The sequence below is a fragment of the Astyanax mexicanus genome, chromosome 3, assembly GCF_023375975.1.
Source record: "Astyanax mexicanus isolate ESR-SI-001 chromosome 3, AstMex3_surface, whole genome shotgun sequence".
Taxonomy (NCBI): Eukaryota; Metazoa; Chordata; class Actinopteri; order Characiformes; family Acestrorhamphidae; genus Astyanax; species Astyanax mexicanus.
The window spans coordinates 35,065,708-35,082,677 of record NC_064410.1 but is presented as its reverse complement, the minus strand read 5'-3'; the positions used below and the strand labels follow the sequence as shown (position 1 = coordinate 35,082,677).

General features: G+C 38.1%; 1 protein-coding gene across 1 annotated transcript in view; it reads right to left on the bottom strand.

The window, feature by feature from the left end:
• Window positions 1-16,970, bottom strand: part of myo1g (myosin IG) — a 127,086-nt gene that overhangs the window by 51,205 nt on the left and 58,911 nt on the right. The window contains exons 17-20 of the mRNA XM_007254742.4: window positions 15,226-15,433; window positions 10,485-10,708; window positions 10,234-10,378; window positions 177-281 (exon numbers count right to left, since the gene is read on the bottom strand). Of these exons, the coding sequence (XP_007254804.3) occupies window positions 177-281; window positions 10,234-10,378; window positions 10,485-10,708; window positions 15,226-15,433 (682 nt within the window). The remainder of the gene's footprint in view (window positions 1-176; window positions 282-10,233; window positions 10,379-10,484; window positions 10,709-15,225; window positions 15,434-16,970) is intronic.

Genomic DNA, 16,970 nt, shown 5'->3' with positions numbered 1-16,970 from the left:
TTTTTCCTTTATATGGCCATATGTTTCATACATGACAATCTCATATGTACATATATTACATTTCCGGAAGACTGATATTATTAACAGAGTATATCATATTAAGTCATGACAATTACACATTTCTATTGAACTGAGAAAGTGTGAATATAAAAAGAAAGAGAGAAAAAAGGTCCTACCATCCTGACGTATCCAGAGAAGAGGACCTGGCTGTACTGGTCTTTGTTCGTCAGCTCTTTAGTGATTCTCACAAAATTGGTACTGGTTAAAGGAGAGTCTCTGGCCTGTAAACACAAACATTACAAATCAGGAATCTGCACTAGGCTGGTTTATCAGCACAGGCTGCTTATTCTGGCAGATATGATCAAACAGCCAACAGGTTTTTGGTTCAGTTAGACAGTCCTATCTCTTGCTAGGGTCTTAGAGAGTTTTGTGGTAATTCAATATCTTTCAGAACCTGCTTGAGGCCCAAACTGAACCAGCCAGTGTCCTGAGCTTCAGGCAGTGTTACTGATCTGTCGTGAACTATCAGTGAGTTAGCAACACAGCTAAACTGCTTTAAGACTGCCAAGGCTGACTGTTAGCAGCGGCTAAATCGCTCCAACACTGAGGTCGACCGCAGTGTCTGTTAACATTGCGGCTTTAAAACAGGGGGGTGCTGAATTAAATTGGTCTGTTGAGCAACACCCATAAGTGTGAATAGGGGTGGGCGATATGGCCCTAAAATAATATCACAATATTTCATGGTATTTTCGCGATAACGATACTCTTGGCGATATGACAAAACACTGAATTTAAAAATTATTTTAAGAATACACTACTGCAACAAAATAAAAAAATAATATTTTATTATTACATATGATATGATATTGCACACCCCTAAGTGAGATATTAAAAAATACAAGAATTTTATCAGATTTGTAACAGAAGTCAATTATTCAAAATGTCATGTTACAAATAATAATGCTCTCCAAATGTCTCCAAATATCCAGGATTAAAGTAAAATAAATGATACTAGACAGATATAATCTGTCTCTAGGAGATATATAATGGGAAATGGGGTGGGTGATATGGCACGATATTTTAGGGTATAATATCGTTCACGATATTTAAAAATCTTGACGATATTATTATGTACGATACAATATGGCACACCCCTAAGTGTGAACCCTCAACATATAGGCCTTTACTTTAGCTTTTCATCATATAAAAAACACAGTACTCTCATAATAAACGTGATTTCCATAGACTCCACAATAGAGTCATGAGTGATCTCACAAAGTATACTTTAAGTTTGGAAACAACAGCTATAGTTCAAGATGTGGAGAAAACTATTCCAAGTGGCTTTCCCTCATGAAGACAAAGAGATTAAAATACTAAAAGTGTGCAGATTTGTCCTCAAGGCTAAATGTGGCTACTAATTCCATGTGTTCCTGTATATCTTAAATGTCTTTAATATAATTATTTTTTTAATTTTACAATGTAAAAAAACATAAAAAAGCAACATTACTACTACTATTACAGATGAACCCATGAAAAAAAAACATCAAAGCAATACTAGACGAAGGCAAGGATGATGTGGGCGGATCTGCACATGGACCAGCCCCTGTCAGAGCGGACAGTTGCAGGCAGGCATGATGTGGATGCAGTGCGGGGAAAGATTTTATGGGTGTAGGCAGGCCTGACATGTTGCTGCTGAGCAAAAAGTGACAGAACGTGGTACAAAGTTTTTTATGCATCCAGTATTATCTTTTCAAATCATCAAACCATCAAATCATAATAAAATATATTCTAATCTTTTACTTAATAATACTGCGTTCACAATCTGCCTTTTCTGCACAAATACTCTGCTTGCTTCAGTGGAACTATGAGTATAAGAAGAAATAATTAAATAAAAAAGCAAGAAGGGGCGTTTGAAAGCATGAGCACGGTGAGGGAGGATTGAAGAGGGTGGATTTGCTGCAGTATGAATATGCACGCTGCATGTGTTTAACACGCTACATGAATATGTATCTGACACACACTGAGGGCACCTGCCTGCTTCAAAGCAGCCCTGAATCATCTGTCATTTATAAACAACATGACCTGAGGCGTCATCCGAGCGGGAGTGTTAAAACCTGCTCTGTGAAATCCACCACTCAAGAAAACGACTGCACTGATTTTTATTTTTTTTTGGCCCGCCACCAACCCACCTCTTCGGAGGACTATTAGTACTTTATTTTTATTTATTTGATTATGTACACATTACAACAGTTACTAGTTTCTGTTGTGTGTTTTTCCCCTTTGTTTTTTGTCTTTTGAGAGTATAGTTAAGGGGGTTTACAATTACAGGGATTTGGGGGAGGGTGCTGGGGGATGAAGAAAAGGGGATAATTGGGGGAAGATGAGATAACAGGGGAAAAAAGGAATAAAAAAGCAGTTTGAAATCAAGACTGATAGAGATAAGAAAAAAATAATACAAATAAAAAAGAAAAGAAAAAGAAAGAAAGAAAAAGAAAAGGATATCTATCTATTTGTATGTTTGGATGACTAAACAGAGACATGAGCATGTTTGCTAGATTTTTGCTAGTTTGTCTGATTTTTGGTCCATTCATTTAATTTGTGTGTGTGTTTGTGCATGTATGTATATGTGGGTGTATGTGTATAGCGGCTCAGGTCTGCACTGATCTGATAGAAAATCATTACTTCAATACGACTTCTACATTTTTTTTTTTATTTAGTGTTTTTGTTTTAGGAATAAGTGTGTTAAGAATTGTATTATTATATTTTTTCTTTGAAAAAATATATTTATTTAGTTAATATAGTATAGTAATGATTGTAATTTTCCCAAAGATCATCAGTGCACCCTTTAATCCGTTGTGTCTTATGTATTTATTTTACCAGTCAGGTTGTAGGGAGCAGTAAAGCCACTCCACTGAAGTGCAGCGTCATACAGAAGTTTCCAGTAGTATTAGTATAAGCTGCTAACTTTTCGGCCATTTAGAGGTGAGTATTATCGACCTGTACCCTGCTGCTAACCCCAGATAGCACTGCTAGAACAGCATTAGCATTAGCAGCTAACCACAGTGCTAGCTCTTTCGCTGTATCAGACTGTATTCTGCACGTTTACTGTGTTAAAACAAGCTACGTGGGACGAACCAATAGCTAATATCACCCTGGCTTACTGGAACACTCAGGGTTCCTCAGTGTAGCGCAGCTAGGTGGCATTAGCTGCTACCTGGTGGCGGTTAGCTGCTAATATTAATGCTCTAGCTTTAGTGGAAATCTGTAAATCTATGCTTACTGTAAATAAACAGAAGTGCTTTACTCACCCAAATATATAGTTTTAAGGAGAGAAATCTGTGTCGGATAGATTTGTTTTAAGATTTACAGTTTTGTTTACTTAACTTAGCTTAGCTTTACAGGTCTTGCCCCTGTGTGGTGAGAACTGTTGAATTTAGAAAGAACAAAAACTTGGTGAAACCCCTGTTCCTACTACTAGTTACTAGTGTTGAATAAAATGTGCCTTATAATCCGATGCGCCTTATGTATAAAAATAGACCAAAAATAGACCTGCGCCTTATAATCGGGTGCGCCTTATAGTGAAAAAAATATGGCATTTTTGAATAATACATTTTATTGTATTATTTTCTGGTAACTGAGAAATAGATTATATTGTGTTTGTTTGGTTACAATAATGTAATATATTTGTTTTTTATTCTTTTACTCTACAAACATATGGTAGTAATTGTGTAACATCAAAAAAATGTAACGCATCCTAAATGTAATATTTTATTTTAATTGTATTATTTTTATTTATGTTTAGTGGAAATAGATTTCATTTATTTACTATTTACAGAAATTCAACAATATAATATACTGTATTTATTTACTTACATTTGGCAATAATTAGTTTAGCATTAGATTTACAACACTATACGATTTCATTGAATCATAAATGTGTCATGTGGCACTTGGCAAAAGAAGATACCCTGGATATCAGAAATGTAACAGTGCTGATGTAAAATATTTTATTCCTGTAGAAGTAAAGTAGCAGAAACAGCAGGTTATCCAGTTCATCAATTCAATGATTTAGTATTTAAATGTGAAGTTAAGATGTGCGGCATTGAGCTCAGAAAAGAAAGAGCTAAAAGTATATTTGAGTTTGTATTTGCGAGCAGAGGAGGAATGTGGCCACTGTTTAGAACGCTAAACACAAGCACGTCTAAAACTACCGCTAAAGGTGTGAAGTGCATCCTCAAGGACACTTTCAAAAGCCTTCTGTTCACACGCCTGCAGAGAGAATTAGAGTGCAGAGGCTTTAAACTGAAATTCAATAAGACCCTGTTTTGGCTGCTGTGATCACGGCCAGCAGCGTCAGTGGCAGGAGATGAAACAAAACAATCCAGCAGTTAAAATGAATATTAAGACCAGAGCAGAAGCTATAGAAGCTGTAGCACTGGCCCAGTGAACATTAACTACTCAGCAGCACTTCTTAATACACAATGTGAGAAAATGCTGAGGGTCCTTCTGTAAATACAGCATCAGTCAAATGACCACCTGAATTAACCTATGATTTACACTCAACTGTTTCAGGAATGCACAGAAAATTTCTGATATGGACAAATTAAAAAACATTAATCTAGACCTGACTTTGGTTGGTGATTTTTAAGTGCACCACAAGAGGTGTTGTATAGCTGACATTTTCATTTAATTTAACAATAAACAATTACATGGTGCTCAGTTTCACTGGCCTGCAAGTCCCAACTTCCCTGTAAACCAGGGGTCTCAAAGTAGCGGCCCGCGGGCCGACGCGGTTTCATACGGCCCCTCACGGGTTAACAAAATAAACATACATCTGGCCCGCAATTCAATTTAATTATTTATGCTTTATTATGTTCGTTTTCATATTTTATCTTAACTTGTAATTTGGTGTGTGTGTGTGGTTTTTGTTTTTTTTTGCTTACGCTGCGTTGCCTGCTTTAGTAGTCTTCAGTAGCCTTCAGCAGTCTAACCTTGCAGCCGTGGTGTGTCCACTAAACTCCGTAGTTATAAACATCATGAGGTTAGCAGCGCGCTAACTGACCTGTTTATAATGTAATCCCAGCAGTGACTCCGGGATGGCTGCTCTAAACTGCTGCTGTTAGCTGCTTGGGCTGAAAGATGAACTGTAGAGAGCTGTATTATCCGGTTAGTGGGGTTATTTTATTTCATACACAGAAGAACTTACAAATTTTTAAAAACGCTCCAGACTGGCTCAGCTGAGCCCTGTAGCCCGTGGCTGGGCTGCAGCTCTGACTAAGCAAAGACTGCGGGCTTGTGGTGCTGCAGCTGCAGCTCCGACTAGTGGTTGTATGAGGAACTGCTAAATCTGAGGAAATGCTAAATCTGTCACAGCTCACAATTTTTGATTTTATATTTATTAAGCCTTATTTCAGTATCAAACGTTTTGATCAAAGTTAATATAACTTATAAATTAAAAGGATTTATGTTAATAGAGCAACAAGCAACCATTTTTCCATGCAACTGTAATATTTGATTGAATAAATAGTATATTGAGAGTTATTTAACATTAAGGAGTAATTACATTCATTTTGTATTACATCTGGTTACATTTTCTTATATTTATAAGTTACATCTGGCCCTCAGAGGACAGCCAATATGCCAATGTGGCCCTCGGCAAAAATGAGTTTGAGACCCCTGCTGTAAACAGAGATGGAAAATTATTATTATTATTATTATTATTACAGTTATACATTTTAACTGACTCTTTCAAAAAGTTGAGCTGAGGTGTGGTGGTCAAAGAACAAGTCTTTAGATAAGCCAGCTAGGGAAGTCACAGAACCAGCCTAATCAATCACAAAAAACAAAAGAGACAAAAGGGACATTTATGCTCATTTTTGCTCATTATAATTTATGCTAATATAAATCAATATGAATATGTGCCTGGATGGAGACTGTTCATGTTAGTGCATGTTTTCATAGTCCCACTAGAATCCATTTGGACACAATAAAGAAGAAACTTGAGTGTATTTTGAGTGCATGCCACTATTTCTTGTTTTTACAGCTACAGTAGTAAATTCATTATAACAACCTCCTTCTCCATTTTCGTCATGTTTGTTGTTGTTAGAGGCTTTTGATTCTCTAGTGAACGCGTTGGTTAACATCCATGTCATCATCCAGGATGCATAAAAAAGTGTGGGCTGTGACGGTTACACTGTTTAAAACACAAGCCTTTACTCATCAGAAAATACTTATATATTGTCACACCTTAGCCTGTGTCTGTCCTGTGTTTCTCTCTCATTTGGTCCCTTGTGCTCCTCCCCTCTGTTCGCCTGTCATGTGTTTCCCAGCCATGTGCTACTGTTGTGTTTTGGTCTTGTCTCTGCCTTAGCCCCGCCTTGTCATCTGTAACCCCTCCTGTCTCATTTGTAACTCCACCCCCCTCATTACCTCCACAGGTGTCCCTAGTGTGTGCCTGTGTATAAATACCTCATGTGCTCCTTTGTTCTCTGTCACGCTTTTTGTTTGACCATGTCCTGTTACTCTGTCCGTATCTTGTAAATCTGTTTTGTTTAGCCTCAGACCTGCTATGTTTTTTGTCTTCAGTGTTCAGGTTTGCTTTATGTAATTTGTTTCTTTATTAGTTGTTTTTGCTTGTTTGTTTCAGTCTTTTAGCTATCCTCTGTTTTTAGTGTTTTGTTTTTGTTAGTTAAAAATATGAAAAATAAAGACTTGCATTTGCATCCTGCCTCCTCCTCTGCGTAACATATATAAGTCCTTTCGGTGTCGAATAAGTGAAAAGGCTGAGTAATTTATAATTAACAAACTTATACAAAGTACAAATATATTTTAGGCTATTTTTGGTCACCGTGTCTCATTTAGTTTAGGATTTCTTTCATCAGTTGGTGCACTGGATTCCAAGTTGCAAAAAGGAGCATACAGGACAGTGTGTTAATTCAGCACACACAGCAAGTGAGTCATCAGCAAGTAATACAGCTCAGAAAAACAGTAAATCACTTCAGGCCAGTAGTTTGTATGCCTTTAATTAATCCCTGAAATTAAAAGTCCTCTGGTGAAATTTGTAATTGTGATTTTCATCAATGCAAAATATATGTAGTAGAAACAACACTGCATTGTGCTTTGTTTTGTAATCACTTGCCCTGGTGGGCAATGCTAAAATCACTATTGCAAACTGTACAGCGGGCAAGACTTTTATAGTTTTTTACTTTTACCAGACATGGATATACTTTAGAGTAGTCAAAGGTGAAATGAGTTTCCCCGTCCAGGAGGGGGAAAAAGCACTGCCCGCCCACACTAAAAACTGAATGGTTGACTAACAGACTCTTTGCAGGGAACAGGCCAATCAGAGCCCTCTCTGTTTTGCATATCATGAATATGCACACGAGGGGAGCGCCTTTCTCTCCCTCTCCCTCTGTTTAACACAAGCGACTGGGAAAAGTCTGTGTCGCCTGTGTGCATGCTTGTGTTCGCTCTTGGGCCACTCATTCTAGATTCCGGGAGATTTTATCTGGCTTCTGGGCATCAGGCAGCCATTACTAATATGCGGTAGACTCTGGCAACTTCCGGGAGACTTGGGACGTCTGTGTTCTTTGGCACCATGTACTATTTTGTGTGGACCAATGACCCCTGCCAGTCAGAAAAAGCTGATTTTTTTCTTTTCATTTTTCTTCTTTAGAAACTATAATAACTTGTGTCCCACAGATGAAGGTGTGAGATCGCCCTTGATAAACAGGAGCTAAATTTATCCTCGCTTGAGTCCTGAGCATGCAAGGACACACAGGAGTTTGTGAAGGTAAAAGAGAGCAGAGGGTTTGTAGAAGCTAATTTAAAGCATAAGACAGCAGCGCAGCACAACTACGGACCACTGAGGAGCTTTATGGCTTCCACTGCAGCTCCTAACAGCTGGAAATGAGGCAGCTGGTCTAAACAAGTCCCTTTATACACTCAGCTACACACTGTTATTGGATCAATCCCAGTAAATCTATTAACCCACTGACCCAATCACCATCAGTCACGGGGATGTCAACACTGCTCATTTACCTGAATAAATAGGTTTAACTGAAGAGGAGAGAACGAGCACTGAAGTTCTATTAGAACATTATCACTATGTTTGCCCTGAAAAAAGAATATGAATGAATAAAACAGATCATGAATAAAATATGAATGAATAAATCATCGCCACACTTATTTCCAAGTTAGAAAACGGAAGGATGAAAGTGTGAAATGCGTTTGAAAGACTGAGCTTAATGCATTTTATACCTTTATTATCTGCATTACTGCAGTGTTTTTGTACTGTAAGTGTCTTTGTTGGTTAGAATTAAGATTCACTTCACATATGATCCCCATAGGCTTTTATCCACTGTAGCTATAATATGCGCGTTTCTAATAGAGTAGTTTCACAGAACTAACAGAGCTGGAAAAATAGGCCACGCTGTCCTGAAGGCAGCCGGATCAGCAGTGAGTCTGTGCAGAAGTGCACTGCATCTGCAGGCTCTGACTGAGTGTGGAGAGAGTACTGAGCAGCCTCGCAAGTCAGACTGTGTTAAAAGAGTCTCTATTCTCACAGGCAGAGGGCATTTGATTGACAGGCAAACCAGTTAACCACTAGCAACAGTTTTTACATGATGTTTTAGAGTGAAGTTTTAGAGGGGAGTTCAACAACGAAAACACATTAAAATTATTTATAATGAATAAAACCTAGTGAACTACTTTCAGAAAAGTTGAAAGTAACAGGGGATAATTTTAACCAGTAAGTGTTAAACAGAATGTGAAATTGGAAAGTTAAATTAGTATTTTTCAAACTATAAGGTGCACCGGATTATAAGGTGCACTATCAATAAACGCCTATTTTCTGTTCTATTTTCATACATTAAGCACATTAGATTATAAGGCACCTTATGCGACACTAGTAAGGAATAGGGGTGTCCACATGTGTTCCCTCTATTTTAGCAGGGTGGCAAGACCTTTAAAAGCTAAGGAAAGCTAAGCCAAGTTAACAAAACTGTAATTCTAAAAAAAGTCAAACGAGTAAAGCGCTTCTGTTTATTTACATTAAGCTTAGATTTCCAGAGTTAGCAGCTAATGCCGACCGACAGCGTTACACTGAGGAACCCTAAGTTTTTCAGTAAGCCAGGGTGTTATCAGCTAGCTGTTTGTCCCACGTAGCTTGATTTAACACAGTAAACACGCAGACTACAGTCCGATAATACTCAGCTTTGAACGGCAAAAGAGCTAGAGCTAAGCACGGTTAGCTTCTAATGTTAATACCGCTCCAGCAGTGCTAACCAGGGTTTCGAGTCTCGGCTTTTTTGCTCCTTACAACCTGACTGATAAAATTCATGCATAAGGCGCACTAGATTAAAATATGCACTGATGATTTTTGGGAAAATCACAGGATTTAAAGTGTGCCTTATAGTGCAAAAAATAAGGTAATCATAAATGTACATGCATGTGTATTAGGATCAGAGAGTATAGAAAATATTGCTTTGGACTCTAGGGAGGGTTTATTTAGAAGTGTTAAGAGGTTACATGGCAAATCACGATGCTCACTGCTATCTTACACCCCGCAAGAGTCTATTATCATGCCTTCCACTTGCGCCGTTAAAATAGCAAAGATGCTATTTTCTATGCTATCTTAAGATGCTCAAAGATACATGGAAGGGTGTGGTGGTATGGAAGTGAGGTTTGTTCAGGTAAATTTCTGACTGATTTAAACCTTACAGCAGTAACATTTTTAATTAAATTAAATGTGTCTTTATTGTTATTATTTACTTTATTTTCCTATTAAATTTCTGCCCTTTTCTGATCATTTTTTGGTAGTCTTGATGGGGTTTTGTTTCTTTTTTTTGTCTTTTGTTTATTTGTTGCTTTATTTGACTATACATTAACTATTGTATCTATGTAGTAACCCAAACAGAAACAGAACATTGATATTTAATTTGTATTGTTTGATTACTATTTTAATTAAATTAATTTTAATTAGTTTTACCATGGTCATCTGTTCAAATACTGTGAAGTGTAGCTGCTGTTCTAAGTAGCTACAAAGTGACTAAGAGAAATAAGCTGAACTAAGGTATTGTGCTTTTCCTGCTGCACAGTATTCTCTTTTTATTACATCCAAATATGTTGTTTCTCAAATGAGTTGAGTTTCCCCAAAAGATGATTCTTAGATGGTCGAGCGAGCTTCACAGTGAACACTCTCTCTCCATGTTTTTTATGTTTATATATACTCACGTTAGCTAGGTAGTCTCTCTCCCAGGCTCTGTTAAAGCCCCAGTCCACTCTCTCTCCACTCAGAGCTCCCAGAGCTGCAACCTTTGCTCTAACCTCCGGCATGTCTGAGGGGGGAATGTTCTTAACGATCTGCCTCGCCCTCCACCTAGAACGAGAAAGAACGAGAGCTCAGTAATACACATGTTAAAGTTCCCCTGAGTAATTATTGGGAACAGTACTGGGACTGAGAGAGTATGACGTAGTTACTGTACCTGCGATGGAGGTGCTGAGTGATTCTGTGAAACTGCATTAGAGCCGCAGGGGGAGTCGGCCACTCCACGCTTTTCCCGTAGTCAGACATGTTCCTCACGTTAGCAAAGCGTCTCTCCACCTCCCAGAAATGAGCCTTCACTTTATAGCGCTTATAACAGCCCATGATGGTGTAAATGGCCCTCATCTGTCTGCACCGCATCCGCGCCAAAGCACCCCGCCACACCTGCAGAGAGAGAGAATAGAGTGATGAACACACGCAGCACAGAGAGAAACGCTGCTGTTTCCTCTGAAAGAATGTAACACTGAGAAGTCACCATCACCACACTGCAGATATTTCACACTGGACACAAAAAAGCATGCAACAATAATTACTGATAGACAGTAAACACAAAACACAAAGCAATCCAGACTGTTCTCATACAGAGTTCCCCAATGGTGGAACAAACTTCCTTCCACTACCAGATCAGGAGAATCTCTCGCTATCTTTAAGAGACTCCTGAAGACAGAGCTCTTCAAAGAGCACTTACTCTCCTAACACCTCTAACACACTAACTACTTCTAACCTCATTTCCTTCTTCCTCTCCTTCACTTCTCTATCCCATTATTTCCCTCTGACCTCCTTTAAGCCCTATCTAAAAATGTTTTACTTCTATAGATGTTTAACTTCTATTACTTTTGTACTTTACTATTGTAAGTCGCTTTGGACAAAAGCCTCTGCCAAATGTAATGTAATGTAATGTAACAGTAGAAACTATGTAGACTGCAGATTCAAACTGGATTAAAAACACTCCATAATTTCTACAGTAAGACTGTAAAGTTCACACAGACTACAAACTACAAAAAAATAACTCCACAGGGCTCTGAGTGGTCCAGCGGGCTAAAGCGCTGCCACTATGCCAGTTCGAATCCTGTTCATGCAGCTTGCCATCAGCTAACGTAGCCCTGAGAAAGCACAATTGGTCTTGCTCTCTCTGGGTGGGTGATGTTGATCAGCACAAGGCGTCTGTGAGCTGATGTATCAGAACCGAGTCGTTGCAGGCTGTGATGCTACTCAGCAATGCTACATCAGTTGCAGCAGTTGGAAAATAGGCTGTGGCTGACTTCACATGTATCGGAAGAGGCTTTACCCTCCTGGTTTTGGGGCATCACTAGTAATAGTGGGAGTCCGAATAAGTGAGTTGGGTAATTGGCCTTGTAAATTGAGGAGAAAAGGGGACCACAATTATTACTGTCAGACTGTAGAAACTACAAACATTTCAGGCCCATACTGGTTTAGAATCACTCCATAGTTATTACCTTTAGACTTTAAAAACTACACAGACTGCAGATTAATACTTGATAAAAAAACACTCCACAATCACTACTATCAGACTATAAAAACTACACAGACTGCAGACTCATAATGGAAATCACTCTACAATTATTATTGTCAGGCTAAAAAACTACACACACTGCAGATTAATACTGGACTAAAATCACTCCACAGTTATTACTGTTAGACTGTTAAAACTACACAGACTTCGGATTCACACTGGATTAAAACCGTTTCACTTTTATTACTTTAATGTTACCAAGCAGAGATGGGGAAAAAAGGAGCAATGCCTTTTTTTTATGAGTGGAAATGAAAAATGAAGGTGCAGAGAGAGACAAAATGGGAGAGATAAAAATAAAGGTGCTGGAGGGAAGAATCTGGAGCAGGGAAAGGATAAGAGAGAGAGAGACAGAGGAGGAAAGAGAGATAAAACCTCTGTACCCTAAATAACAAGAACAGTCATTCAAACTGTAAAATAAAAATATCGGTTACTGTTAAGATGTGATTTGAGATTAAGTTTCTCTCAGAGATAACGACCAATGTGGTAGCAATGCTGGAGAACACTTGTTGTCTAAGTGTTAGCACTGCGATAGTGATGTTGTATGAAGCCGGTAGCAGTGGGAAAAAGTTTTTTTTTTTTTTTTTTTTTTTATTTGTTTGGAGTCCTCACGATTCCCCCAAGTCTAATTAAGTGGCCAGGCCAGTGATTATAGATAGTGTGTAGAAATTCTAGTGGAACTGGTTTTCTAAATGTACTCATAATAAACCCCCCCCCCCCCCACACACATACACTACTATATCAGTGTCAGTGCTGTGCTGGGAACAGACCACCATTCAAATAACACCTGGACAGTAAAGTACAGGTGGGCTGATAAACTGTGCAGCAGCAGATGAAGTACAGTATGTACTGAAGGCTTGGACCGAAGAAACAGAGGAAAAGAAAGACATATAAGAAAGAATATAAGACTCAGAATGTGTAAAAGTCTGTCAGATTGGACTGACAGACAGTAGATGATATCTCTAAAGTCAGCCCTTGTTCTGCAGTGGTGTGTGTGAGCGTGTCTGTGTGTGTGTGCATGCATATCTTTCTGAGTTTGGACTAAAGTCATGCTCCACTTTAGTCCCGGCTGTGTTAAGTGGGTCAGAGCTGAAATCAGGGCAGCCTGCTCTGCGGATGAATAATTGAGTGTAATGTAATAATAATCGTCCAATCACACTCATTATCACGGTTCTATCATCATCCGCATTGTATTCAGTCTCTGCACACGAATCAAATCATCAACCCGGACTGCACACAGGGAAACCTGCTCTCACATCAAAGGAAAATCAACCGTATGCTTGACTTTTACTTTCCACAGCTGCACTCCAAACCAATTAACCTCAATGGGTCCATATGAGGGTCCACACTTAATAGATACACTGCCTGGCCAAAAAAATATAACACCAGCTGGATTGAACTAAGCAAATAGGTAAGAGCCTCCCATTGGATAATTAATGCATGGGTGATTATGTTTCAGTTGGCTACAAGTTATTTAACCCTACTTGATGCAGTGAGTAGCTTCTTATTACTGAAACAACCATATGGAAAGACATGTCCTGTGTTTGTGTATAATATGCTAATCTGTTTCAGAATAGTCATTTTTTTTTTACATGTATCAAGTAGAGAAAACATCTAAGGAGATTGCTGATACTACTAACATCAGGTTAAGAACTGTCCAGCGCATTATTAATAAAAAGTGGAAAAACAATAGTGATACATTTTCAGAAACTTTGAGGAAAGGAATTTGGTCAGAATAAAATAATAACTGCAATCAGTTAAACGTTTGGTGAAACAGAATCGTAAAAAAATAACACTAAAACTTAGGGATATGTTTAATAGTGAAAGTAAGAGCATTTCCACATGCACAATGTGAAGTAGACTCAAGGAATTGGATCTACACAGTGTGTAGCCTTAAGAAAAACATTTTTCAGGATAAGATTCCCAGTGGGTCCTGGGTAATTTTCTCTTTTTTATGGGCTGAATTACGTACTGTTTGTCGCTGAACTCTGTGGTCCTCCAGTAATTTTAATCGCCTCTGGATGCAAATCTCTGAGTTTCGCTACCTCATGTTAAATAAAACAGCTATTGGTACGCTGCAACCCACCGTAATTACACTTTGTGCGCACGTTTCCATGAAGATCCACATAAACACAACAGCGAGTGGAAATGGAGGAGCTACTGAATGTGATGTCACGTGACCGAGAAAGCCAAAAAAATCACTTGTCCTCCTTTTTTTTCAATTGCAGTCCGGATGCAAGAGTTTTATCACTGAGTAGAAGTGTGAAATATTTTTCACAGACATCCCCCTGAGAAACTAATCCCGTCCGGATAGGGCTTTAAAGACCTTTTTTTTTGGTCAGGCAGTGAATTAAATAATACACAGTAGTTACATTATAATTTGTAGTATTTACTGAGTAATTCATAGTATATACTAAACAATCCATTGTATTTATTGTAGATCAGGAATAGTTAATAGTGCATACTGAATACATGATAATAGATACTGAATAATTCATTGTAATATGTACAAAATTCACAGTAGATACTCAGAATGTCCTTGATGATACCACCACCATGTTTAACAGTTTGTAATCTTGGAGCTGAATGCCTACTCTATCCATCTCTAAACATCTCACCTTATCTACTGAATTTGGAGCATGGGCTTCTTTCTGTAAGGATGGCTCTCTCTCTCCCCACATCACCCCAAAGGGTGAAGTTGATCAGCACTAGGCATCTGTGAGCTCATGTATCTGAACCGAGTCGCTGCGCTTTTCTATGAGTGTGCTGTGATGCCACTCGGTATCAGTTGCAGCAGTGCAAAAAGAGGTGGTGGATGACTTCACATGTATCGGAAATGTGTTGGGCATCACTAGCGATGGGGGGAGTCCTAATGAGTGGGTTGGTTAATTGGTCTTGTAAACTGGGAGAAAATGGGAAAATTTGAAGGAAAAAAAAAAACTTGTGCATTTTAATACAACAAGTCCAAATTACCTTTTCAGGTGAGTGAAGACTAAATACCAGATAACAGACACTTCAGAACTGAAATAATAAGTGTGTATGTGTATTTTATTCCTGTATGTATAATATTGGCCCTGTATTGATAAAAAATACAAATTAACTACTCTCTAAAAACCTAATACACTGAAAATCTTCTCTTCTCCTGACACAAAATGAACAGAAAAGAACTACGCTTGACCCAGACAGAACAAACTGACTGAAATGGCAAGAAAATGGCAGAAGAAAGAAAACAGAAATGTACAGTGACAGCTCCTGAGAGAAACAGCAGAGAAAGGCTGAGCTCAAACCCTCCGGGCACGAAAACTGGAGACAAGAATGAACACGGAGAGGAAGAAAGGACAAGACAGACAGAGAAAAAAATGTCTGTCACCTTCTGCAGGAAGAGGACGAGGATGGGGATGAGTGCGGCTCTCTCCTGCTCCAGTGTGAAGAGAGAGCGAGGCGTTCGCACAAACAGCTTGGTGAGACCGTACGCCACGTCCCCCTCAAAACCATGCTGCACAACAATGGCCTCCACGGCCTCTCGGTCACTGCTCATCAGGTGATTAGGCCAGGTGTACTCACATGTCATCTTGTACCTGGATGAGGAAGACAGACAAAGGGTTAGCAAATAAATCTGATCTTACTAAACTTACTGAATATTTGTTTAATGAATAAGAAGCTCACAACCACCCCAATCATTTTTACTGTCATTTTATATTATCCTAATATAAATGTCTTAAAATGGTCTAGTAAAATTAACTGAACTGTCTTGAATATGCATTGAATACGGTAAGTGTCAAATTACAAAAAAAAAAAAAAAAATCAATGCCTTATCAAAGCAAGCAATTTGCAAATCAAATGTTTGAATACACCTTAATTTCAGTGTTTTTTTATTATTTAAACAAAATATGCACTGTAGATTAATACTAGAAAAACATGAAAAATATTTAAATATATATATATATATATATTATTTTAGATTCTTCAAAGTAGGCACGTCTTGCTTAGATAAAAGTTTTGCACATATTGACTGGATTTTTCTCAGTCAGCTTTATGAGGTAGGGTCACCTGGAATGGCTTTGAATTAACAGCGGTGCTGAACTTGTTACAAGTTAATTACTAGAATTTCTCACCTCTTAATGTGTATAAGAGCATCAGTTATAAAGTTGTGAAGAGGTAGAGTTGGTTGGTATACAGTGAAAAGCTCTATTTAAATAATGTTCTAATTCATATTATGGAAAGAACTACTCAACCAAATAAAGAAAAAAAATTACTGTAAGAAACGATGGTCAGACAATCCAAAAAAACTTGAGAACTTTAAGATTATCCTCAAGTGTAGTCGCAAAGACCATCAAAAAAGTCATGATGAAACTGGCTCTCATCAGGACTGCTCAAGGTAAGGAAGACCAAGAGTTACCTTAGTTGCACAGAATACGTTTATCAGAGTTACCAGCTTTAGAAACCACAAGTTAACAATACTCCAGATACCGTTTACTACATGATTCCTCATATGTTTCTTCATAATTCCTTCATAGTCTGGATTACTTATATATTAGTTTAAAATGTAGGAAAAAATATTAAAAGAAAAAAATTTGTCTGGCAATGTATGTGTATTTATGCAGTATGTTGGTATATGTCCATGGTATATGGACAAAAGCGTCTGCCAAATGTAATGTAATGTTGGTCAACAAGAATGGCAGTGCTGAGTGACTAGTTAAACCATTACCAGACCAGCATAAACCAGTTAGGGCCAGTATGGAATTTATATATTTTAAAGCTGTATGGACAAAAGTATTGGGACACATGTCCATTCATTGATTCTTGTTTTTTTATGACTTTTCCATGCCTTCAAGACAAATTTTTATGACCACACAATTTTTTAAAACATCAGTGCAGACATGGACAAGAAAATCAACTAAAACTATAATCTCTAAACTGATTATAGTAGCTCTAAAATGAATCTGATAAAATGTTTACACGCAGTTTTTAATAATAAAATGTGTGTCAGATCCTGAGAGCTTCTGTCACGTCTATTACTGACTGTGTAGTCCAAAACCGGGACTCCTCTGTATCCGTCAATGGACAATCTCTGCCTCAGGACTCCAACCCCCAGAATGCACCTGTGTCTGACAC